The sequence below is a fragment of the Jaculus jaculus genome, chromosome 11 (assembly GCF_020740685.1).
Source record: "Jaculus jaculus isolate mJacJac1 chromosome 11, mJacJac1.mat.Y.cur, whole genome shotgun sequence".
Lineage (NCBI taxonomy): Eukaryota > Metazoa > Chordata > Mammalia > Rodentia > Dipodidae > Jaculus > Jaculus jaculus.
The window spans coordinates 104,878,453-104,904,903 of record NC_059112.1 but is presented as its reverse complement, the minus strand read 5'-3'; the positions used below and the strand labels follow the sequence as shown (position 1 = coordinate 104,904,903).

Below are 26,451 nucleotides of genomic sequence, written 5' to 3'. Positions count from 1 at the left end.
TGAGTTTCTACGCACATTTTATTACTATGAAAAATGACCAGAGGGCTACAACACAGAACATGATGACTTCGGAGCAGCAAAATCACAGCGACCGCCCTTCCTTCCTCCTTACAATGTCGACTGTTCACAGCAGCCTCGCGATGGAACAGCACAGCAGAAGAGGCCCTCTGGCTTCACGACACTCGAAGGTCTCCAACACGAGAGCCCCTGGACATCCGCCGGGTGCTGATGCACTGAAATGAGTCCACCCCAGGCTCCAGCTCAGTCCCTTCTGCTGCTGAACCTGAGTGCAGCTCAGGTGGAAGCCTTCCTCTGTGCCCTACGTGTAGATCAACAGTTTGCCATGCACTCTGGACTGCTGACCTTGCAAAGCACTTGGCAGGCAGTGGTTGTGCTGGCTTGTGGGCACTGGGGATGGAACCTGGGACCTCACACATGGTAGACAAGAGCTCTATCACTGAGCTACACCCTCAGCCTCAGCTCTGATTTTCACATTCATCCTCACTGATAGGCCAGACTTTGCATCCAACCAAGATAACCTGTCCCAGGCCTTGTTGCTGAGGGCTGGCAGAACTCTAATCTCCAGAAGCCATGATCCACGTCCTGCTACTGTCCCTTCGGCCTTCCAGCTTCACAGTGGTGGGCTGCCTCAGTGAACCTGGAACAGCTCCCTCCATGAGCGGCCTCTGCACAGAAACTGCTAGCCACTGTCTTACTGGATGCCCCATGTACTAAGGTTCTTTTCCTAAGCATGATTATTTAGCTTCTTCCCCATCCACACAAGTGGCCTTCCAGTCAGCCTTCTTGTCAGAGATGTAGATGTGCCTGGGGCTATGAGAGAAGCCTGGCAACCCACTGTTCACTTGAGCTCGGCCAGGTTCCCAAACACCTGTGAGAAGCGCGCTCTGTCCACGACATGGCCATAGCGCAGGGAGAGGTAGAAGGTGTGCTGGCCGCTGTACTGCTGGATCCGCATGAACACATCCTGGGCCCAGTCCTTGGATTCTGACAGGGGTATCACATCTGCCACGGGACAGTATGTGTCTCGCCGCCACCCCCAGAAGGTTAGGTGGGCCACTCGCAGCACCGTGCCTGATTCATTCACGTACAAGATGCCCACCAGCTTCTGGAAAAAGGAGCTCATCCAGCACAGCATGGCCAGGGCAAAGCAAGATGTCCCACCCAGGAGGCACAGCGAGTGGAATGTCACGAGGCCCTGTGAATACCAGTAGTATCCCGGTGGCAGGAATATCACTGTCAGGGCTGTCTGTGCCAACTTCAGCCGAGACAGGTACCCAAAGACTCTAATGGCCTTAAAACGATAGACCATGTGGAATCTCTCTGCCTCGGTGTCCAGTGGCTTCTCCTTTGGTGTGGGAGATCTGCTCCCCACCCACTTCTGCCCACTGAAGCACCATAGTCCATGAAGAGGCCTTCCCCTTGGGACTGGCCCCCGCAACCTTGACACAACTCGAAGGAAGGCAGCCTGCAAGGGAGACAGGAATTCAACCACGCTGACCACAGTGAACACAGCAGAACATCCCACAGCAAGGATACGATAACTTCCAGAAAAGGAATGAAGGATAAAGCCAGGGATGCTTTATTTCAGGTGAGATGTTATCCTGGACAAGTACCACATTGCACTTTAAACACTTAAAAAAAAAAAAAAAAAAGTCCAGAGCTGGAGAGATGGCTTAGTGGTTAAGGCATTTGCCTGCAAAGCCCTTAAGGATCCTGGTTCGTCTCTCCAGGACCCACGTAAGCCAGATGCATGCATCTGGAGTTCGTTTTTAGTGGCTGGTGGCCCTGGCATACCCATTCATTCTCTCCCCCGGTCCTTCTCTCTCTCAAATAAATAAGTAAATTTAAAAAAAATATATATTTTTTTAAAAAGTACAAGCTGGGCATGGTGGTGCACGTCTTTAATCCCAGCCCTTGGGAGGCAGATGTAGGTGGATCACGGTTAGTTCAAGGCCACTCTGAGACTACATAGTGGATTCCAGGTCAGCTTGGACTAGAGTGAAACCCTACCTCGAAAAAACAACAACAAAAAAGTACAAAAAGGACAAAAAAAAAAATTAAGGTCACACAGCACAACGAACGGGTTAGAGTCTGACTCTCAAGCTGGTCTTCCTACCTCCCCAGGCAGTGCCTTGTAAATATTCAAAAGGTGTACTTTCGGGGCCAACGAGATGGCTCGATCAAGTGCGAGCTTCACAATCATGAGGAACTGAGTTTGATCCCCAGTATCCACTTAAAAGCACTAGGTGTGGTGGGTGCCTGTAAGCTCAGTAGTGAGGAAGCAGATAGGATGTCCCCAGGGCTGGCTCTAGCTAACTGGCAAGTTTCAAGCCAATGAGAGACCCTGTCCAAAAAAGAGTGGGGGAGGAGGTGAAAGGTGGGTTTCTGAAGACACTTAAGGTTGTCCTGTGGCGCGCGCGCACACACACACACACACACACACACACATTTTTAAACAGGCATGGTTTTACTCATTCAACATATACTGAGGGCCAAGACTGGGCTGGAACCTGAGGCCACAGGGCTGTGTAAACCCCTCCCCAAGAAGTAAACACATCCGTTCCCTAGTGGGGCATATACCACCGCAGTAACTTTGCAGTTCTCGGCCTGCTTTACACATTACCTTACTGCACAAGAAAATTGCTGTTTTATTGTTTTCTTGAGACAGGGTCTCATGTATTCCAGGCTTGCTAAAACTAAGTAGCCGAAGATGACCTCGAGCTGCTGATCCTCCTGCCTCTACCTCCCCAGTACTGCGCTTACAGGCGTGCACCGCCAGGCCGGGCGGGGATGACTGCTTTCTTCTACCCTAGTCAGGAAAGTGGGAGACAGGGTGGACCGCAGCACCCAGAGACCCAGACTATACTGAACGAGCTGATGGTTCTTAGGCCCCCAACTCGGTGCTTGCTGCACAGCGAACGCACAGCGGCTCTGGGTCCACGTGACCTGAAGGGGCGCAGGGGAGGCCGGGAAATACTAAATTACACCCCAAGACGTAGCTTCACACACAGACGGTCCGAGTCAGAGGCCCACGAGTCCTGCCTGCATGCCCCAGGCCCGACCCGCGACCCCATCTCTCGCTACCCATCACCTGCATCCTTACCATGAGCCCCGTCACCTGCCGCCAGAAGTTAAGCCCATCCGCCTTCGGGAATTCCAAGAGCGCATGCGCGGGAGCCACGCGTAACGAGCATTGCATCCTGGGAGTTGAAGTCCAGCGGTTGAGTACCAAGCATCGAGGGAACTCTGAGGGCTCTTCCCGGCGTGCCCTGCGGCGCGGGGGGCGGGAAGGAGGGCGGACCCGGAACCCTCGAGCGGAGTTATCGATGCCAACGGGTCCTGGGAAGTCCTGCGCGAGGAAACGAGACATGGCGGCGCTGTGCCTGTTCGACGTGGATGGGACCCTGACCGCCCCGCGGCAGGTAGGCGGCGCCCGGGAAGCTCGTGGCCGCCAATGCTGAGCCCTTGCTGCTTCCAAGGCCGGATCGGGTGGGAGCATGAGGCGGAACTGCAGGTCGGGTCCCCCGTCCTGTCCCCGGGGGCTGTATTAACGACAGGCTTCCGGGTGGATGACCTTGAGCGAGTCGCTTAACCGCGGAATCCTCCGCAGCCACAGCTGTATATGAATGGGGACCTTGCCCTGCCTGGTCCATAAGCAGGTTCTGAGGACCTGAAGAAATCGTGTAAGTCTTGTCACTTCTTGCACGTTATCAGGCCCGGAGCTTTAACCACCGTCAGCCCCTGTGGACTGGGGTGATGGAGGGACCCTGGATTAGGTTCCATGCCGCCTGCTGTTAACTTGTTGCTAGAGGTCACTCCCCCACCAATATATTTTATTTATTTATTTGAGATAGAGAACGGGCTGCCAGGGCCTTCAGCCACAGCATGCAAACTCCAGATGCATGCACCCTCCTTGTGCATCTGGCTTATGTGGGTCCTGGGGCATTGAACCTGGGCCCTTAGGCCTCGCAGGCAAACGCCTTAACTGCTAAGCCATCTCTCCAGCCCCAACTCTTCTTGCAGTTAGGATCAGCCGTGTGGTGCAGGCCCCTCTGCCTCCTTTTGGAGACCACCAATCATTCCAACTGAAGACTGGACCCAGTTGGTCTTACTGTCCACACAACTTCTACCACACTCCTTTTAGTTTTGGTGGGGTGTGCTTTGGAAATTATTGTCAAGAGTATGTTGACCCAGATATATCATTCTACCTTTCTCCCCCCCCCCCCCCTTGTTTCATTTTGGCTTGTTGAAGCAGGCTGTTCTGGAACTCATGGTGATGCTCCTATCTCAGCCTTGAGTGCAGGGATTAAAGGCTTGCCATTCCCACTTCATTCTTCCTTTCTGAGCCACAGGTTTGATCCATCTAGTAATGACTTCCTACTCATCAGTTCTCCAGAGTCCCTTCTGACTAGAATAAAGTGATGAGCACACACTTGTGAGTTATTAAAAGTGTGGTGGCACAGGCCTGTGCTCCCTGCACTGCAGGCTGGTGCAGGAGAATCACGTCAGCGTCAGCAACTTAGCAAGATCCTATCTCAGGAAGGAAAGAAAAAGAAAAAACACTGTCTGCTAGTTATATGTCTGAGTTCCTTTCTCCATAATAAACTGTATTCCTATTACCATAAAACACACACACAAGCTGGCAGGCAGAGGTAGGAGGATCCCTGTGAGTTCAAGGCCAGCCTGGAACTACAGTGTCTCACCACTACAGTGAGACGTTACTTCAAAAAAGAAAAGGAAAAACCACCACCACCACCACCCACACAGCAACAGTTTGTAAAAGCAGTGGTTGTCTAGTTCTGGGGCCAGCAAATTATATTTTGGAAAGGGCCATATATTAAGTACTTTTCTCTTTGTAGAGCATATGCTCTGGAATAATTAACTCAACTTTATTGCAAGAGTCATAGAAATGTAAACATGGCGTGACTGTGTTCCAGTAAACATTATTATAAAATCAAACAGCTGCTCAGCATGGTCCAGGAAACAGTACTCTAGAGTACATTTCCAGTCCTGTTTTTTTTTTTTTTTTTTTTTTTGAGGAAGGGGCACACTGTCTAGCCCAGGCTTTTTACACAGTGTTGGTTTCTTGGTCTTCCTCCACCATTCATCCTAGTAGTCACTACTATTGTAAGCAAGGAAACTGAGAGCCAGTGAAGTCCTCAGCTTCCCACCACAGACCTGGTCCAAGTCCCTGGGCCTCAGAGCATTGTTACTTACCAGGTTCACCACTTCTTTTCCCTGTGCTGAGGTGGGATCTGCTCCACGTGCTGGGTATGCTGTAGGAAAGTGCTTCTGACTCCCCGAGTGAATCTGAATATGCAAGCAGGATATGTAAAATGGCAAAGAGGCCGGGCATGATGACCACGCACGCCTTTAATCCAGCACTCGCCTTTAATCCAGTGCTCGGGAGGCAGAGGTAGGAGGATCACCAGGAGTTCAAGGCCACCCTGAGACTACATTGTGAATTCCAGCTCAGCCTAAGCTAGAGAAAGACCCTGCATTGAAAAACCAAATAAATAAATAAATAACACAGCAAAGAAACCAGGAGACCCAGATGTATTTCCTTGAAACACGATATCCTGGTAAATATAAATAATTATTTTAGAAAGAAAGTCTTGGGCTGGAGAGATGGCTTAGCGGTTACGATGTTTGCCTGTGAAGCTTAAGGACCCAGCTTCAATTCCCCAGAACCAGATGCACAAAGTGGCTGCACTTTGTTTGCAGTGGCTGGAGGCGCTGGTGCACCCATTCTCTCTATCTGCCTCTTGGCCCCTCCCTCATAAATAAGTATATAAAATATTTTTTAAAAAGACAGTTTTTAAAAGAGCATCTCCTATGGGTAGAATGATGTAGGTACAGCACTTGGCACCAGATCAGTTCATCATGCACCCTGTCGCTCCTCAATATATGTGCTTTCTTTTTGTGTGTGTGTGTGTGTGTGTGTTTGTGTGTGCAGGTGCACCAGGATCTCTTGCTGCTGTAAATGAATGGCAGTCCAACTTTATGTAGGTGGCTGGGGGATTGAACCCAGGTCAACAGGCTTTGCAAGCAAGCTCCTTTAACTGCTGAGCCATCTCCCCAGCTCTTAGACATGTGCGTTGTCAAACATTGGACGGCATACTACGACCTGGACATGGGAGAACAAGTGGCTGAAACAGGGTGTAAGCTGCAGCTTCGATTTGGCTAGCGTGGACTCTGGAGATTTGCCCAACTCCCTATTTGAGTAGAAGTGTGTCATGGTGACTGCTTTCTTCCAAGTGCCATTTTAGCTAAAAAGGACTTGGAACAAAAGCTTTCAAAAAGAGGAGGATGTAAGCTGGGCATGGTGGAGCATGCCTTTAATCCCAGCGCTCAGGAGGCAGAGGTAGGAGGATCACCATGAATTCTAGGCCACCTTAAGACTACATAGTGAATTCCAGGTCAGCCTGAGCCAGAGTCAGACCCTACCTCAAAAAACAAAAAAGGAGGATATGAGCTGCACTTTCCAGCTTTGCTTGCATTGTGAAAATTTTCAGTCATAGAGATTATTGAAAGAAGTCCATGAGCAGAGTGCCCACACCCCTACACTCAGGTTAAAATAACCATTTCCTCATACTGGATTTTTTAAAATTAAATTTTTTTTTTTTTTAATTTGACAGAGCGAGAGAAAGAATGGGCTTGCCAGGGCCTCATTTCCTTTTGTGAGCCTTCAGTTTCTCTTCTGCATGTCTTTGGGTTTTTGCTGGCAGGCCTGAGGACAAGAACTTCATAACCATCATGTCATCATTTCATCTGCTGTTCCCTACCATAGCCTAGGATCTGGCAAACGTGCCTGTGAGAGGCAGCTAGTCAGCGCTTTGAGGCTTTACGGGTTACATAGCACCTGTCACACATGCGTCTGTGGCACAGAAGCTGCTAGAGATGCTTCATACATGATCTGCCGGACAAGGCTGTGTTCCTGTAACAGTCCTGGGTCTGATAGAGCCTCCCAGGGCTGTTTGCTGATATCCCCTTGACTGCCCCACCCCTTAAAAGCCTTTTGTGACTTTTTTGTTGTTATTGTTGTTCTGAAGGTGAATATTTAACTTTTCTTTCACCTTAATTTCAGTCTTTTGGGGCCTTACTCCTACTTTGTCAGGGAGGGCGTGGTTTCCAGCACTCAGCACAAGGGTTATTTAAGAACAGAAAACCAGGTGGGCTCTGTGCTTGCCTCTCTTGGAAGATCCTCTATGCAGGATGTGATGTGGCTGCTCTGCTGTGGTGATGGCATCAGGATCCTGTTTCCCATACAAAAATATTTGCTCCAGGGCTGGAGAGGTGGTTTAGGTTAAGTCATTTGCCTGTGAAGCCAAAGGACCCAGGTTCAATTCCCCAGGACCCATGTAAGCCAGATGCACAAGGGGCACATGCATCTGGAGTTCATCTGCAGTGGCTAGAGGCCCTAGTGTGCCCATTCTCTGTCTGTTTGCAAATTAGTAAATAACATTTATTAAAGTAAAGAAAGAATGTTTAAAAAAAATATATTTGCTCCCAGGCTGGAGGGATGGCTTAGCAGTTAAGGACCCACATAAGCCAGATGCACAAGGTTGACACGTGACTGTAGTTCATTTGCAGCAGCTGACGGCCCTGGTGTGCCTATTCTTTACCTGCATCTCTTTCTCTCAAATGAAAATAAATAAATATTTGCTCCTAGTTAGAAGCTAAAAGCTATGCTTATTGTGTTTTGTTTTTTTAAGACCTTGTCTATAGCCCAGGCTAGCCTCAGACTTTCACTGTAGTGGAGGATGACCTTGAATTCCTAACCCTCCTGCCTCCAGCTGCCAAACAGTGGGATTACAAACCAGTGCATAACAGGTATCTTTCACATCACCTTCACTTTACAACCTGCACCTTGAGGGCTGACCGCAGCGCATGGAGCTCAGTACTGAGGGCTAAGAGAGAATAGACTGCGCTGTCAGACTTCTCTGAGGATTGGGAGTGTTGCTGCTCCTGATGGTCAGGATTGCGTGGTATAATATTTGGCAAGCATGCCTTCCCCACTGCCTCTGGTTCTGGTGTCAAGTCTGGGCAAGCCACTTGGGGCCTCCAGGCCGGTTTTCACGGTTCTCACTGACTCGAAGAGGCCGCCAGTGTCGTTCTAGGTTTTGTCTAGTTGGTCAAGATTCCTTTGCAAGGCTCGGGGTCTAATGCGGAAGAGGTGGCGGAAAGAATGCAAGACCCAAAGGAAGGGTAGGACTCCTTACAACGTGCTCCCTCCAGACATAAAATGGCCTGGATATCCATGACCTCATAGTGCCTGACACTACCTACACAAGACCATCATAAGAGGAGGAAAAGACCATGACATCAAAATAAAAGAGAAACTGATTGAGAGGGGCAGGGGATATGATGGAGAATGGGATTTCAAAGGGGAAAGTGGGGGGGGGGGATTACCATGGGATATTTTTTATAATCATGGAAAATGCTAATAAAAATTGAGAACCCCCCCCCCAAAATAAAAGATTCCTTTGCAAGAAATATAGAAAAAATGAGATTGGGGCTGTAGCGTGGTGCTTGGGTACTTGCCTAGCATGTGCTAGGCCTTGGGTTCCATACCCAGTCCTGCAAGTCATGGGGAAAAAAATGTATTTTAGGGCTGGAAAGATTGCCCAGTGGTTAAGGTGCTTGCCTGCAAAGTCTAACAACCTGGGTTCAATTTCCCAGTTCCCATGTAAAGCCAGATGTACAAAGTGCTGCACATATCTGGAGTTGTTTGCTATGGCAAGAAGCCTTGGCATGCTCCCATACACACACACACTCTCTTTTTCTCTCTCTACTAACTCACTCTGTCTCCCTCTCCCTCCCTCCCTCCCTCCTTCTCTTTTTCTCAAATTAAAAAAAATCTGAGCTGGAGAGATGACTTAGCAGTTAAGGCACTTGGCTGTGAAGCCAGAGGACCCAGGTTCAATTCCCTAGGTCCCACATAAGCCAATGTACAAGGTAGCGAAGGTGGTGCATGCATCTAGATGTCTAGAGTTGGTTTGCAGTGGCTGGAGGCCCTAGTATGCCCATTCTGTCGTTCTCCCTTTCTCTCCCTCTCTCTCAAATAGATAAATAAACCTCTCCCAAAAATGTATTTTAGTATAGGCCCCTCTGTGCCATATGCTTGTTTGGTGAGATAAGGTCCTATGTAGCTCAGGCTGGCCACAGACTTGCTGTGTTGCCAAGTCTGCCCTTGAGCTGGTGCTGCTGCCTCAGTCTCCCAAGGCTGGCTTAGGTGCATGTGTGCGGTCACGCCCAGCTTGTGTCACATTATTACTGAGAGACTTAGGGAGACCATGTGTCAAAATAAAAAGGGAAAAGAGGGCAGGGTAGAGCGCAGTGACAGACTGCTTGCCTAACATGTTTAGCCCTGGATTCAACCCCTAGTACCTCCAGAAGCACTATAGAAAGGAAGGCTTTTTGTTTGTTTTTAGTTGAGACTAAAAATAATAATAATTACTATTACTATTTGAGGGGTTTTTATTGTTCTTGGGGTTTTTGTGGTGCTGGGATCAAACTTGATGTCTCACACATGCTAAGCACACACTCTACTGTTAAGCTACCTTGCTTATCCCTGCTTTATTTTATATAATTATCGTAAATCAATTCTGAACTTCCTCTTTAATTTCATTGTATCTTTTTAATTTATTTACTTAGAGAGAGGCAAATAGAGAGAGAATGGGTGCACCAGAGCCTCCAGCCACTGCAAATGAACTTCAGCCCCATGGACCACCTTGTGCATCTGGCTTACATGTGTACTGGGGCATTGAACCTGGGTCCTTAGGCATTGCAGGCAAGTGTCTTAGCTGCTAAGCCATCTTTCCAGCACATTTTTTATGTTAAAATCATCAGCTTGGTCCGATGTGTTGGCACACACCTGTAATCCCAGCATTTAGGAAGCAAAGGCAGGAGGATCACAGGTTCAAGGCCAGCCTGAGCTGCATATCTAAATTCTGAACTTTTTATTTAATTTTTTTTTAATTAGGTGAGAGAGAGAGAATGGGCACACCAGGGTTTCTTGCCACTACAAATGAGTTCAGATGCATGTGCCACTTTATGCATCTGGCTTCATGCGAATACTGGGAAATCAAACCTATAATGCTGGTAGGCTTTGCAAGCAAGCACCTTTAACTTGAATTGATTTGAACTTGAACTTTCCTGCAGACCTTGTCACTGCGCAGGTCTATAGAAACAGGAGCTGAGCCACTTCTGTGGTGTGCATCTGCTGATTATTGTGTGCCTCATGCTTGTTGTCTTTCCTTCCTGAAATGCAGAAAATTACAAAAGAAATGGATGACTTTCTACAGAAATTGAGGCAGAAGGCCAGAATTGGAGTGGTCGGCGGTTCAGACTTTGAGAAAGTGCAAGAGCAGCTGGGGAGCAACGGTAATGGATGCGTTGCTAGCTGCACTTTGCTCGTGAGGCTACCAAGACCTATAACCAAGTGCGCCCGTAGCACGGCCACTGTCACCTGCTGGCATGCTTTCTGCTTCCTCCTCTGGGGAAACATTTCCTCTTCCTGCATATTTCCTTTGCTTTAATCCTACAAAAGTAAGCTCTAGAAGTGCCTAGGAAAGACAAGCATCCATGTCTTTGCTCTTGGAAATCTTTCTGTATTCCCCACCACTGCCCAGGCCCATCTCCTTGTGCATCCCAGCCAGAGACAAAGGGGCCCTCTGAGCGTAGGTGCCCCTCCCCCTTGGTGCCCTCACTTGCTGTCTCCCAGCCTGACCCTGATCCTGAGGGTCACCAGCTCTCTCATACACCAAGTCTCCACGTGACTCCAGAAGCTGGGAAGTTGTCATTGTCTGGTCTCACCGCATAGGCCCAGTGAGCCTTGGACATAGGCAGTCCTCCAACCTCAGCCTCCCGAGTGCTGGATGATAGGTGTGAGTTCCCACATCTAGCTGGAAAAGGGTTGGGAGTGTGCGTACGTGCATATGTGGAGGCCAGAGGACAGCTTTGCAAGTCATTTCTCAAGTGCTGTGTGCCTTTTCTGTTGGACAGGGCTTCATCGGCCTAAAACTCACCAAGTAGTCTTGACTATCTGGTCAGCAAGTCCCAGAGATCCATCTGTCTCTGCCTCCCTGGTGCTGAGATTACAAGTGTGCACCACCACACGTGCCATTTGTATGTGGGTTCTGGGGATTGAACTCAGAGCCAGGCGCTAACAAAGCAAGCACTTCACTTGCTGAGCCATCACCCCAAACCAGCTGCAAAGTCTTCGTGGCTCCTTTCTTGGAGATTCTTATCCTGAGTTTATAAGATCTGGGAATCATATTTCAGCAGCACATCTCCTCCAAAGGATTCTGATGTCTGGGTTAGAGATGGTTCGGTTCATAGGTTAAAGGCACTGGGTTGCAAAGCTTGGCGGCGCAGATTCCATTCCCTGGTACCCACATGAGCCAGATGCACAAGGTGGCGCATGCATCTGGAGTTCGTTTCCAGTGGCAGGAAACACTTGGCACATCCATATTTTCTCTGTCTCCTCCACCCCCTCAAATAAATAAATATGAAAAATAGTCTAATGCCCACCCCTGGTAATGTAACACTTATAATTTTTGGAAACTGGTCTATGTTTGCCTTGATGACCAAAGCTGTGACTACTCCCAACATTTAACGTGGATTCTGGAGATTCAAACTCGGGCTGTTTCAGGACCTCATGCTTCACATTGAGCCATCTCCATCCCTGGCCTCACGTTTAACAAGCACCCCTGCCTAGACTGCTTGCTGGACCATTGTTAATGGAACAGTAGTCTCTGTAGTTGCTTCAGAAGTCTCTTCTCTTAAATCTCATTTTCCTCGCAGGTGCTCTGCTTAGAAACGTTATCAATAAGGGAAAGGGGTACATTCAGTCCAAGAAATCCTGGGGCCTGGTGGTGATTGCCCTTTCTTCCTGTGCTGGCATACTAACACCATGCTTAGAGGGTTTGTCAGTGTAGGGCAGTGCCATCCATTTCAAAGAGGGTATAACATAGGAGGCCAAGGTAGGAGTATCATCATGAGGTCAAGGCCAGCCTGAGATGACATAGTGAGTTCCAGGTCAGCCTGGGCTAGAGCGAGACCCTACTTTGAAAAGCCTAGGGGGTGGGGGGGGGGTAGCGTATAGTAAGAGAATCAAAATACGCAAGCTAACACCTGCCACCTACATCAGAATCACATTGGCCAGGAGTGGTGGCCACAATGTGAAGTCAGAACCAGCCTAGGCTATAACAAGACCCTGTCTCAGAAAGCCAGAAAAGTGACTGGGTGTGATGGTGTATGCCTTTAATCCCAGCACTCAGGAGGCAGAGGTAGGAGGATTACTGAGAGTTCAAGACCACCTTGAGACTACAGAGTGAATTCCAGGTCAGCCTGGGCTAGAGTGAAACCCTACCTCAAAAAAAACAAACAAAAAAAAGATGACCAGAGCACTGCCTCTGAAAGGGGCATTTGCCACTGTCCTGGCCCATGAGGGGTGGTTATCTGTCCGGGCCCTTGCTGGGGTCTAGCAGCTGTGTGGGTGGTGGGTATCAGGCAGGAAAGATAAATGCAGGCCTGTTCCACTTGTTGGGTTCTCAGTTTCTTTTGTTTTGATTGCAGTGGTTGAGAAGTATGATTATGTGTTTCCAGAAAATGGCCTGGTAGCCTACAAAGATGGAAAATTCTTGTGTAAACAGGTAGGTCCCTGAGTATATAACCTACTACTATACATTGCTGCTGTTAAAATGCTACACATCTTAGTCAGGCCTGGTGAAGGCCTGTCATCCCAGCTGATGCATGACAGGTTTAAGGCCAGTTTGGGTTACAGAATGAGTTCGAGGCCAGCCTGGACAACTTAGTGGGATGATACCTTGTCTCCAATTTAAAAAAAGGAAAGAGCGGGATAGGAAAAATAATACAACAGATGCCTTTGGGAAGTTGAGGAGCGCAGGGAATGAGTCTTATATTCTTTGTTATCATTTCAGTTTTGGACTATATACTTGTTGCCTATTTCAAATTGGTAACTGAATTTTTATAATTTTTTTAAAAATATATTTTCTTATGTTAGAGGGGGACAAAGAGATAGTGATATAGACGTAGCAGGGCCTTCTGCCACTACAGATGAACTCCAGACACACTTATGCATCCAGCTCTATGTAGATATTGGGGAATTGAACCTGGGCTGTCAGGCTTTACAAGCAAGAGTCTATGACCACTGAGAGAAAGAAAGAGACTGAATGGGCATGCCAGGGCCTCTATCCACTGCAAACTCCAAACACATGTGTCACTCTATGCACCTGGCTGTACATGGGTACTGACTGGGGAATCTGGGTCTTTAGGTTTTGAAGGCAAGGGCCTGAACTGCTGAGCCATTTCTCCAACCCCCATAATTGTTTTCAAGGTGTGTTTTTTTTTTTTTTTTTTTTGAGGTAGGGTCTCACTCTATTCCAGGCTGACCTGAGATTCACTATGTGGTCTCAAACTCAGAGCATTTATCTTACCTCTGCCTCCCAAGTGCTGGGATTAAAGGCATGTGCCACCACGCCTGGCAAATAATATTTTTGTTAGGATAGAAAAGCTAGAGCCGGCCACCTCCCTGTGAGCGTGTTTAAGAGGGACCACAGAGCACTTAGCACTATGGTTGCTTCTCCTCGGACTCGGGAGAAAGCTGAGGTAGGACAAATATATCTTCTTCAGCATCTGTAGATATTCTAGTTAAATAAAGCAGCAGTAGCAAGCTCTTGGGCTTTTCCCGAAAGTATGTGAGAAATAACGAATGCAAGACTCAAGCAACGCAAGCAGAAAGCACCTTTGATGGCTGCCTCCATGTTCAGCCTAATGTTTTCCAGAAGGAAAGAGAAGGTGGCAGGACATGTCACTGTCCCCCTGCACCTGCTGGATCTTCCAGGAATTACGTCTAAAGACCTTAGTGTGCTGTAAGGTCTTTCCATTATATTTACTATTGTGTCAAGTAATGGCAGTGTTTCCTTATCTAGAATATTCAGGGTCATCTGGGTGAGGCGCTGATCCAAGACCTGATCAACTACTGCCTGAGCTATATTGCGAAGATCAAACTCCCTAGGAAAAGGTAGGAGTGCTGTGAGTGAAGAGGCTCTGCTGGGGTGTGGAGGAATAAGGTTCTGGCTTACTGGCATCTGAAGCCCAGGGCTGAAGAAAAGGGATGGGAAACAGTCTAGGTAGCCAACCACGAGAGGACAGTTGTAGAAAGGATCATTTGTCCACAGGAAGGGAAGTTGTACAGGGCTGTCACTGGGGACCTCTGAGAGTCAGGGTGAAATAAGAGCCGCAGAGCCAGGCAGGTAGCGTACACCTGTCATGCTAGTACTGAGGCAGGAGGGTCATGAGATCACGCTACCTTGGCCTTCATAACAGACTCTTCAAAAAATAATAGGGAGAAAATGCCAGATGTGTGGTTCATCCCACACATCCCAGTGCAAGGGACGCTGAAGCAGGAAGGTTGCTGTTTCAAAAAAACATAAAAGAGGGCTGGAGAGATGGCTTAGCGGTTAAGCTCTTGCCTATGAAGCCTAAGGACCCCGGTTCGAGGCTCGACTCCCCAGGACCCATGTTAGCCAGATGCACAAGGGGGCGCATGCGTCTGGAGTTTGTTTGCAGTGGCTGGAGGCCCTGGCGTTCCCATTCTCTCTCTCTCTATCTGCTTCTTGCCGTCCCTCTCTGTCTCTCTCAAATAAATAAACAAACAAAAATTTAAAAAAAAAACATAAAAGAAATAGAGAGCCCCATTTACAAAATAGCAGTTGTTTCTACAAATGCCACAGAAAGTTGGCAGGAAATGTACCCAAATACTAAGCATGGCTATTTTTGTTGTTGTTTTGGTTTTTGAGGTAGGGTCTCACTCTGGTCCAGGCTGACCTCAAATTAACTATGTAGTCTCAGGGTGGCCTCGAACTCTCGGCAATCCCCCTACCTCTGCCTCCTGAGTGCTGGGATTAAAGGTGTGCACCACCATGCCCGGCTTATTTTTTTTATTTATTTATTTTCAAGGTAGGGTCTCACTCTAGCTCATGCTGACATGGAATTTACTCTGTAGTCTCAGGATGGACTTGAACTCACAGTGATCCTCCTACCTCAGTCTACTGAGTGAAAAAAAAATTTTTTTTAAAGCATTAGCTGGGTGTGGTGGTGCCTTTAATCCCAGCACTTGAGAGGCAGAGGTAGGAGGATCACTGTGAGTTCAAGGGCACCCTAAGACTGCATAGTGAATTCCACTCTGGGCTAGAGTGAAACCCTACCTTGAAAAACCAAAAAGAAGAAAGAAGGGAAGGAAAGGAAGGGAAAGGAGGAAATTCTTGGAGAGATGGATCAGTGGTTAAGGCACTCGCCTACAAAGCCTAACTACCTGGGTTCAGTTCCCCAGTACCCACATAAAGCCAGATGCACAAAGTCCTACATGTATCTGGGGTTCTTTTGCGGCAGCTGGAGGCCTGACACACCCATTCTCTATTTCTGTCCTTTCTCTACCTCTCTCAAATAAATAAAAATTGCCAGATTTCTGAATGTATCATCCTGAGCTGGGGAGGGCTCAGCAGGTGAAGTGCTTGCTGCCCACATGTGGGGGCAGGTCAGTGCTGGGCATGGTGGTGTGTGCTGCTTGTCCCGGGGCTGGGGAGGTGGAGACAGGAACAGCCCCAAAGCAGACCAGTGAGCTCTGGGTTCACTGAGAGACCCTGTCTCAGTAAAGAAGGCAGAGAGCAATTGGGAAGCCACCCAGTGTTGATCTCTGGCCTCTACATGGGTGCATGTGTGCACACACATGTGCTCACACATGTAAACATACATAAAACATACACATCAAAAAGATTGACTGTCACCTTCCCTTTGTGCCGTGAGAATGTGGAGGACAAATAACAGCTGCGCCCTGTCACCCATGTACGACTTGCCACCTCCTGAGTGGAGCGCAGCGGGGAACAGGACCCGCCTGCCGGGGCTGCCGGTCCGTCGTACCTGCTGAGGCTCGTTTCCACTGGTTTCCAGAGCACCTTGAGAGGAGCCAGTGTGCATTTGCTGCTCCCAAGACCCTTGGGGCCAGTGGAGCTGGTGGCATCGGCCTCTGTACAGGTGGACGCAGCAGCCTGGAGAGGTGCCCAGAACGCTGCCCAGGCAGAGGCTGCACTGGCCTCCAGTTTCCTCAGCTGCTCTCAGTATCTAAGGTAGCCAGACATCAGGGTCATGTGACTAAAACAGCAGAAAGACCCAGGGACACGATTAGGGGACTCACCGGCACTGTTGGCAGACCTGGAAGAAACTTAAGAAGTTTGTCACAAAACACACACCTCTCATTTGTCTGGTGACTGTCTTTTTTAACAGTGTACGTTGTGATGGGGTTCACGATGATGTTTTATGAATGCGCTCATGTCCTCTGCAAGTGTTCACTGTCTTGCTGTCCTGTTCCTTCCCTACCCTTCGTCCCCTTCCTCTGCTCTGCTACTGTTCTGTCTTAAGAGTGTTGAAAGGCGGGGGTTGGAGAGATGGCTTAGTGGTTAAGGCATTTGCCTGCAAAGCCAAGGACCTCGGTTTGATTCCCCAGGACCCACGTAGGACAGATGCACAAGGGAGCACATTCATCTGGAGTTCATTTGCAGTGGCTGGTGGTCCTGGCATGCCCATTCTCTCTCTTTCTCTCAAATAAATAAAATAAAATATATATATTTTTAAAAGAGAGTGTTGAGGGCTGGAGAGATGGCTTAGCGGTTAAGCGCTTGCCTGTGAAGCCTAAGAACCCCAGTTCGAGGCTCGGTTCCCCAGGACCCATGTTAGCCAGATGCACAGTGGCTGGAGGCCCTGGCGCACCCATTCTCTCTCTATCTGCCACTTTCTCTGTTGCTCTCAAATAAATAAATAAAAACAAACAAAATTTAAAAAAAAAAAAAAGTGTTGAAAGGCTGCCTGTGAGAGAAAACATGATATTTCAGCATGAATATCTAGTTGCCAGTTTACCTTGGCTTTTAAGAAACTATTGTGTGGGCTAGAGAGATAGCTTAGTGGTTAAGGCCTGCAAAACCTAAGGATCCATGTTTGACCCAGGTCCCACATAAGCCAGATACACAGAGTGACGCAAGGTCGCGCATGTGCACAACGTAGTGCATGCGTCTGAAGCTCAGTAGAGTGGCTGGAGGCCCTGCCACATCAGTTCTTTCTTCTCCTCATTAAATATATATATATTTTTTTTATTTATTTATTTATTTTTTTTTGAAGCTAGGCATAGTAGCTCATGTCTATAATCCTAATACTTGGAAGGCTGTGTCAGGAGTATTGCCACAAATTTGACTAGCCTGTGCCAGGCGTGGTGGCGCACACCTTTTATCCTAGCACTTGGGAGGCAGAGGTAGGAGGATCACCATGAGTTCGAGGCCACCTTGAAACTACATAGTGAATTCCAGGTCAGCTTGAGCTAGAGTGAGACTCTACTCAAAAAACAGAAACAGTAGAGAAAGGAAGGGAGGAGGATACTTAATAGGTTGATATTGTACATATGTAATTACAATGAATGTAATGGGGAGGTAATATGATGGAGAATGGAATTTCAAATGGGAAAGTGTGGGGGTGGGGAGGGAGGGAATTACCATGGGATATATTTTATAATCATGGAAAATGTTAATAAAAATAAAAATTAAAAAAAAAGAATAAAACACATATACTAATAAAAAAAAAAAAAACCAAAGACTAACGTAAAGAATGAGACCCTGTCTCAACCCTTAGGTCCTTAGATCTGAACTCCAGCAGTTCCTCGCTCTTCTGTGACAGATGCTCTATCAACAGAGCCATCTCCAGCCCCAGTACAATCTGACTGTAAATCAGTCTATCTAAAATGCTATCTTAACAGCAGTGGTCACCTAAAACACAAGGAGTCGTGATTCCGTTCCTTCACTCTGCCTCTTAAATCTCAGCATGGACTAGCTGCTTTGCGAGGAAGGCTGCGGCCCGAGTGCTGCACAGCCCTGAGAAGCCTGACTTACCTCACCCCTCCTGTCTGCCACTGCACTGATTTTAGCCTATCTTTAATAAGGTATTTTGGGGACCTGTGTCCCCTTCTCCTCCCCAGGGGCACCTTCATCGAATTCCGAAATGGCATGTTGAATGTGTCCCCTATTGGACGAAGCTGCAGCCAGGAAGAGCGAGTTGAGTTCTTTGAACTCGATAAAGTGAGTCCTAGAAACGGCCCGGGGAGGCTGGGGCGGCTCAGGTTAAGGCACTCGAGTGCGGTGCCTGGCGTCCTGGGTTCAGTTCCCCAGTAATCGCACAAAGCCGTGCACATGTCTGGAGTTTGTTTACAGTGGCAGGAGGCCCTGGTGCATCCATGCTCGCTCTTTCTGTCTGTTTCAAATGAACAAATAGGGATATTTTTAAAATGTTGGGGCGGGGGGGGTGTTGGAGAGATGACCTAGTGGTTAAGGCACTTGCCAGTGAGGCCTAAGGACCCAGGTTCGGTTCTCCAGGTTCCACATAAGCCAGACGCACATAGTGGCTGGTGCATGCATCTGGAGCTTGTTTGCAGTGGTTAAAGGCCCTACTGCGCCCATTCTCTCTCTCTCCTTCTCCCTCTGTTACATAGAAAAAAAAGAAAAGAAAAAAATGTAAAAGAACACAAATATTTAAAAAAAGAAAAAGAAAAATGGATGTCCCTGGGGAATGGCTGTGTTCATGAAAGTAAGAGGAGTGTGCGATTGCAACCAGTATTTAAAGCACTTCTCAGTGCCGTGCCACGGACAGTTGGTATCTTTTTGTTTTTTCTCAGAAAGAAAATATACGACAAAAATTTGTAGCGGACCTACAGAAGGAGTTTGCAGGAAAAGGCCTCACCTTTTCCATAGGTATGGAGCACAGAGATGCGTCCACACTTGGTGCCCACGTGCAGGAGGCACTTGTGGTCGCCTCTGCACTGCTGACGTTGGACATAGGACTGACTGCTCACAGCACGTCCACCACAGCGGGGAAGCCAGGAAGTGGCCTCACATCTGCACCCCGCAGATTGTCCTGTCTGCACTCTCCTCCTGCTTAGAAAGGTTGCTTCCTGATGTGTGAACAGTAAACCCATGCCCTCAGGCTGGAGAGATGGCTTAGCAGTTAAGGCATTTGCCTGTGAAACCTAAGGACCCAGGTTCGATTCCCCAGGACCCACATAAGCCAGATGCACATGGTGGTGTATGTGTCTGGAGTTCATTTGCAGCTGCTAGAAGACCTGGCATGCCCATTCTCTGTGTCTGCCTTTTTCTCTCAAATAAATTAAATTTTAAGAGAATTACCAGACAAGCCCAAGTGAATGGTGGCCTTGGTAGTTTTCATAGGCCTGCTTCGTGCAAGCCCACTTCCTTGAAGGGGCACTTTAGTGCAGATACATGACTCATTGTGACTCACTTCTAGACCCAGGTGAAATGAATAATGCTTGGGGCAAATGTAGAACTGATTTCTGGAACCTGCCCGCTGAAGTAGCTTACGTGGCGAATTAACCAGCCTTGGCAACCTAGTTTCTGACAAAGGAGTAAACAGAAACATTTTCTCACCGAAGGTAATAGCCTTGGGCTGGGCGTGGAGCCCAGAGCCCCAGGCATGCTGGGCCTGGGCCGTCACTGAGCCCTATCCCCAGACTTCACCAGCTTTTATCCGTATTTTATGTTGCTTGTGTGATCGCACATGTATGTGCCTTTGCACCCCATGCTCTGGCTTGTGGCTGGGGGCACTCACCTTGAGCAGAAGACTGGGGTCATTGAGTATCCCCCTCTATCGCTCCTTTGCCCATTCTTGTTTGAGCTAAGACTCTTACTGGTACTGAAGCTTACAGGTTCTTGTTTTGTTTTGTTTTTGCTTTTGTTTTTTTTTATGAGAGAGAGAATTGGCGCACCAAGGCCTCTAGCCACTGCAAACACTCCAAACACATGTGCCACCACATGCATCTGGCTTACATGGGTTCTGGGGAACTGAACCTCAGTCCTTAGGCATCACACGCAAGCACCTTAACTGCTAAGCCATCTCTTCAACCCTGGAGCCTGCAGGTTTTCATGACCCCAAGTGATTCCCTGGTCTCTGCTCCCCTTTGGGGGGACTGGGGTTATAAGTATGTCACCATGCTCACTCACTTACATGGGATTTGAACTCAGGCAGTCTCGGGCCCCACAGGAAGTGCTCGTAGCTGCTGAGCCATCTCTCGAGCTCTCACTAGACTTTCCATCTTCTGTTTGCTTCCTGCATCCCTCCCAACCCGGCAGGTGGCCAGATCAGCTTTGATGTCTTTCCTGACGGCTGGGACAAGAGGTATTGCCTGAGACATGTGGAATGTGATGGTTACAAGACCATTTATTTCTTTGGAGACAAAACCATGCCTGTAAGTATCCCAGTCTTTTTTACAGTTTGATCAATCTGTACTTAAAAGGAAAAAGCAACTATTAGGCTGATTTTTGTTGTTTCCCACTGGCCACACTTTGCCTGTTGGCCCACCCAACCGAGGGCCTCCTGCATGCTACCAGGAAAGTGAGGGTTCTACCATTGAACACTCAGCCGATTTTTTTTTTTTTTTTTTTTTGAGGTAGGTCTCTCTCTAGTCTAGGCTGGCCTGGAATTCTAGTTTTAGAATGGCCTTGAACTCACAACAATCCACCTACCTTTGCCTCCTGACTGCTGGAATGAAAGACTGCCACTATACCCAGTTAGGTCTTATCTAACGGCTCCAGCCTCCTGCTTGCTGGGATTAAGGGAATGAATGTGCCACCACACTTGGCTTCTTTTTTTTTGGGGGGGGGGGTTCAAGGCAGGGTCTCACTCTTGTCCAGGCTAACTTGGAATTCACTGTGTAGTTTCAGGGTGGCCTTAAACTCACAGTGATCCTCCTACTTCTGCCTCCTGAGCACTGGGATTAAAGGTGTGAACCACCATACCCGACTTTTTCTTTTTCATTTTTTTTCAAGGTAGGGTCTCGCTCTAGCCCAGGCTACCCTAGAATTCACTCTGTAGTCTCAGGGAGGCCTCTAACTCACAGCAGGCCTCCTACCTCTGCCTCCCGAGTGCTGGGACTAAAGGCGTGCGCCCCTGCCAGTAGCTCTCCTTGCTTGGTAATTTAGCGAGTGCCCTTGAGGGTGGGAGTGTGCGCAGTGGCATACACAGCTAGTGCAGCCCTGGAACAGGAAGCGGGCCACACTCGGTGTCATCCGTCTGCCATAGACGGTAAAACCTAGCGGTGGGCACCCATCTCCGTCTCTTCGGTGACTGAAGCGAAGTGCAGACCAGTGCGGTGCTGTGCGGTGAGCCGGCCTGGTAGTGCTGCAAGCCGGCACCCGTGGGGCGGGCTGAGCCGAGAGCCCGCCTCCGAAGAAAAAAGGGAACGCCTCTCCGCGTCAGCTTGCACTTGTGCAGAAGGGGGTGGAAAGGATAAACATTTTTACAGTAGTCACTGTGGTAGGAAGGAGGGGAAAAGAGCAACTCAGCACCAAAACATGGATCTGGCTTGAACTTTTTTCTTCCAGGCCTCCCAGTTCCCAGTACAGACCAGGCGCGGGGTGTAGGTGAGCTGTCTGCCAGCAGGTGTCCACCCCTCCTCTTTTGAGTAGTGGAGTAGGACCTGTCTCCAGAGGCCCTGTCCGTACATTTTTCTGAAATCTATTAAAAACTAAATTAGGGGCTGGAGAGATGGCTTAGCGGTTAAGCGCTTGCCTGTGAAGCCTAAGGACCCCGGTTCGAGGCTCGGTTCCCCAGGTCCCACGTTAGCCAGATGCACAAGGGGGCGCACGTGTCTGGAGTTCGTTTACAGAGGCTGGAAGCCCTGGTGTGCCCATTCTCTCTCTCCCTCTATCTGTCTTTCTCTCTGTGTCTGTCGCTCTCAAATAAATTAAAAATAAATAAATTAGGAGCTGGGCGTGGTGACACACGCCTTTAACCTCAGCACTCAACTCATCACCATGAGTTGGAGGCCACCTTGAGACCTACCTAGTGAACTCCATTCTAGGTTAGCTTGGGCCAGAGCAGTGAGGCCCTATCTCAAGAAAAGAAAAAAAAAAAAACAGTTTAAATAACAAATGGAGAGACTGAAGGGCTCCACTCTTTTCACGCCGTGGCCCAGGCCATGAACGACAGGCAGTGAACTTGGTCTCTGCGGCACTTAGTGCAGGGGAACGCCTCCCCCTCGCTCTCCCTCACCGCGCCCCCGAGGACCTTGCCTATCCCTCTCCTCACTGGAGGTGCAGCATTTCACTGTCCTGAAACTGAGAAGGGTCAAGGGGTGATGACATGTAAACCACCCAGACTGGAAGCGGCCCTCACCACCGCAGTGAGCACACACTAGCCTTGGTCTGAGAGCCCCAGAGCCCTGGTCAACGCAGTGGGGCTGCCGGTCTCCCCCCCCCCCCCAAAGCAGCTGTGAGCATGAAGTGAGGCCCCGGGAGTTGGTAGGCCCTGGCCTGGCTGCAGGAGCGTCAGGACGTGCGTCTTCGCACAGAGCCTGCTCCCCTTGACAACGGCAGAAAGGTTCAGCCCAGGTTGAGAGACAGGTAGAGTCCCGAGCCACACCTGGCCACTGCCTCGAGCAGGAGCTCACTGCCACCATGCTCGGACTGAGTTCCCTGTCCTCAGGGCATGTTCTCTGCAAGGCCTTGGCACACTACACTTAACCGTCCCTGGGGAGAGCGCCTTTGAGACCCAGCTCTTGCGTGGGGCTCTGGCAGGCAGGCATAAGCTAAGTTCCTGAGGCGAGGCCTTCACCAAAGACCCTGGATGAGTCACTGCTCCCCAGTGTGCTTCCTGAACTACTAGTAGGTTGAACCAGCTTAGAAGTGCTCAGGCTGGCTCAGGGTGTTCTCTGTGTGCCTGCCTTCGCACCTTCCCCCTGCTTGCCAGAGAACGCTGCAGGTCCAAGAACGGTGCTCCTAGGAGTAAGCAGCTCCTCTGCCCAGGGAGCCATCAGCCCAGGCGTGTGGCTGGCCTGCCTCTGGGATCTGGGCACATCAAATGCCAGGCCTGACACACAGCTGTGTCCTGCCTCACAGGCCAGAGGTGTATAGTGGTCAAGCTCTAAGCCATTGTTAGACTTGACCTTCACTCTAGGGCCACCCCAAATTCTACTCCACACCCTGGATCTATGAAGCTCAGCCTTAAGGCTATCCACTCACCTGCCCGCTTTCAGAGCCCCTGGGCATGGCCTTCTCCCTGCAGCATCTTGAAGGCACCCTGGCGTGGACCAAAGCTACAGTGCGTGTGCAGGTGACTGCGCACAACAGGTGCCACGGGAATTCAGCCCAGGCTTCTTCCTGTGGAGCGGGGTTCAGACTGCTAACGCTCTCCCGCATCAAAGGAAAACCAGATTCACCACGGGGCTCAGAAAGGGCCGTAGGGTGCTAGCCAGCCCGTGAGGTGGGGCTAGCATGGGCAGCTGCCCCAGCACCAACCTCAGTGTGAGGGCCTTTTAGGGATTTAAATATTAATAGGCTCACTTCCAGCTGCCTTTGGGAACGGGATCCTTCACTCTCCTCCCTCTCTTCCTCCCTCCCTTTCTTCTCTGGGAACAGCTTTTGTTCTCTGAGCTGAAGGGGGAGAGCTGAGCTTCCCCCACTCGAGTCTGTAACCTCTGCTGTGCATGCAAATCCAGTGAAATTTCCAGTTCCCAGAAGCCTGTCACACCCCCCCCCAAGCTTGGGTTCTGCTCCTGCTGACCTCCCCCCACCGTTGGGCAGCTCGGGGCTGCAGGAGTGGCCCAGCGAGTCTCCCAGGTTCTCCACTCCTGGTGCTGGGAAGTGAGGGCGAGGGCGGCACGCAGCTCACCTCCGGCTCTGACCCCGCCCCCGCCCCCGCCCCCCAGCAGCACCAAGGAGACTGGCAGAGTCAGCTGGTAACCCTTGTTGCCTCTGAGTTCTCTTTCCGAGGTAGTAACTTATGTCGCAGCCAACTGGCTCTGCCTTCACTTTTGTGCCCTCACCCACCCACCCCACCCATTTTTAGGGCAAACACCAGATTCCGGGAACGGATAAAGGAGTTCACTGACCACCAAGTGTATCTCCGAGGTACTGTCCTGAGCTTTAGATTCAAACAAAGGAAGAACTGGGTGGTCAAAAGGGCTGTGTAAGTCGGTATCCCTGGCAGAGGAGTGGTCGGCTTGGTCCCTGTCACTTGTGGTTCTACAAGGTGACTCTTATCTGGGAGGGCGGGCAGTGAACCATTGTCCTCTCTGAGAGCCGTGCTGTTCCTGGTGTTCAAGGTGACTGCGGGTTCAGGACAAAGCTTTTAGCCTTGAAAGCAGATGAGAGACAGATGTGGTTAGATACAGTGGGCGCCTGATGCAGCTGCAAGGAGACAAAACATATAATGAAGGTCACCCACCCCAGAGACCTTGCTTCTAAACTAGCAGCCCAGGTGCCAGTCATAAGGAGCCATTTAAATGTAATTAAGATCAGCTGGCTGTGATGGCGCCTGCTTGTAGTCCTGGCCCTAGGGAGGCAGCGATCTTGCAGGCCAGCCTAGGCTACAAAGTGTGCCTGTGTCTCTAAATAAAGAAATAAATAAATCTGAAAGTAACCAGTTCCTGTCTTGCTGGCTACACGTCAAGGGCCATCATGCCACGTGCCTGTGGCTAGCACAGAGCAGCCATGTCCCTCAACACAAGAGTTCCAGGAAGCCACACTCTGGGCCGTCCGCTCTACCAACACTGCTGATGATTTACAGAAGTTGAAGGCAGCTGTGAGAATTTTGTCACTCTGCGCTCTCTCTAAAAAATAAGCTGTAGACAGGCCTTCACAAATGCATCGTGGTTTCTTTCCTAAGCATAATTACATGTTCCACACTCAGCTGCAGTTCAGAAGGTTAAACCCTGATCAACAGTGACTGAAAAAGCTCACAGCCCACTCTCGGAAGTGAAGAGAACCCCCTACCATAGGAACCTGAGGTTCCTTCTCTTTGTGACCCGCCTCAGGCCCCAGGCTCGCAGCCACCCCAGCCCGGACAGAGCCAAGCCTTCTGTGTGCTTTGTGTCTGTGCAGGGGGGCAATGACCACGAGATCTTCACAGACCCCAGGACCGTCGGCTACACGGTGACGGCGCCCGAGGACACGCGGAGGATCTGTGAGGAGCTCTTTCCTTAACAGCGAAGGGACGAGGTGGGGCCAGCGCCGAGGCCCCCCATGCGTATGTCCCGATGGCCACAGGGACGGGAGTTCACCCAGCTGCACCCCAAGGGAGAGAAAGGACTTGTCAGAAACGGTTCTGGCGGCCCCATGCCGATCATCCCTGTGCTCAGGAGGCCAAGGCAGGAAGAGCACCACAAATTCAGTCAGCCTAGGCTACACAGTGGGTGCCCTATCTCAGAGACCTCTCCCCCAGCCTCTGCTCGGAGAACTGTCTGATAGGGTGTAGTTGGATTTGCTTAGGTTAAGGCTGACTTCCCCGTTCTTGAATGAAGCAGAAAAGAGCATGTCAGAGCCCCTCTTCATGGGTCCTGTGAGAATGGTTTCTTTTTCTCTCTTTTGAGGTAGGGTTTTGCTCTATCTCAGGCTGACCTGGAATTCACTGGGTAGTCTCAGGTGGCCTCGAACTCACTGTGATCCTCCTACCTCTGCCTCCCGAGTGCTGGGATTAAAGGCGTGTGCCGCCACACCCAGCTCAGCCTTAAATTCTTGATCCTCCTGCCTCAGCCTCCTGAGTGCTAGGATGGCATTTCTTTACCAGCAGGCCCCGCTTAGTCTTGTGAAAATGTGACGGCTACTAACGTTCAGACCCTTGGGTCACCTGAGAAAGGGCGGGCCATCTGCAGTACCCACCAGGGAGAGCAGTTAAAGGGTACTTCCCGATGCCGCCCAGGGTTGGCGGTGTGAGCAGTGCTAGTGTGCCGTGCTGGGCCGCAGGGCTGGAGACTTTTCCAACCGGCTTCCTGCTTGTCGGCCAGGCCTGCTGGGCAGACAGCTGGCCGAGTAACAGCTGACCCCACACGGTTTGCACCTTGCTGGCCTGCCTGGAATTTGGGCCAGATCTATTCACTACACTGACTGCTTTCCTGTAACCAGAGAGGAGAGGAACCAAACACTGGGGGCAGCCCAGAGGAGCTCCTTGGACAAGCATCACTGGAACCTGATGGCCACAAGGATAGGAGCTCCTCTGACCTCTCCGCCTCTTCTCTGGCCCGCTGGGAGAACGGTTCTTTCGTGCACCACTGTTTTGCATCTGGAAATGTGCTTGCCCGTCTGGTGCTGGGTAGGCGGCCTCTCTGGGATCTGCCAGTGTATCTGGGCCAGGAGCCTCTGCAACGCTGCTCCTGCCTCCAGCCACCATGTGTCCCATCCAGAGACAGCCCACCTTGCCCCTGGGCTAGCTGCCTAGGGCTACAAAACAGCCCCTCCACCTCCTCTGTCCCCCATAAGAGACTGCCAGGACCCTCATCCTGTGGCTTCTGTCCCTGCTGCAGTTGGCACGTGGTACTGTAATGCCCTGGCTGGCACATTAAAGGAACGGTTTTTTACA

General features: G+C 49.9%; 2 protein-coding genes across 4 annotated transcripts; one reads left to right on the top strand and one right to left on the bottom strand.

The window, feature by feature from the left end:
* On the bottom strand, positions 1 to 3,346 carry Tmem186 (transmembrane protein 186). Its single transcript, XM_004652031.2, has 2 exons — positions 3,125 to 3,346; positions 1 to 1,486 (listed from the first exon to the last, which is right to left on the bottom strand). Exons 1-2 carry the CDS (start codon positions 3,218 to 3,220, stop codon positions 860 to 862), a joined length of 723 nt encoding a protein of 240 aa, XP_004652088.2. The 5' UTR covers positions 3,221 to 3,346; the 3' UTR covers positions 1 to 859.
* Positions 3,295 to 26,451, top strand: Pmm2 (phosphomannomutase 2). 3 transcript variants are annotated; one of them, XM_045161837.1, is made up of 8 exons: positions 3,295 to 3,443; positions 10,296 to 10,407; positions 12,604 to 12,680; positions 13,980 to 14,071; positions 18,068 to 18,167; positions 18,761 to 18,836; positions 20,229 to 20,344; positions 24,978 to 26,451. In XM_045161837.1, the coding sequence occupies exons 1-8, from the start codon at positions 3,348 to 3,350 to the stop codon at positions 25,077 to 25,079; spliced, it is 771 nt and encodes a 256-aa protein (XP_045017772.1). In that variant the 5' UTR covers positions 3,295 to 3,347; the 3' UTR covers positions 25,080 to 26,451. The 3 variants fall into 3 exon arrangements, with proteins under 3 accessions (XP_045017772.1, XP_045017773.1, XP_045017774.1); XM_045161838.1 differs by lacking the exon at positions 24,978 to 26,451 and adding an exon at positions 21,480 to 21,633; XM_045161839.1 differs by lacking the exon at positions 3,295 to 3,443 and adding an exon at positions 3,600 to 3,704.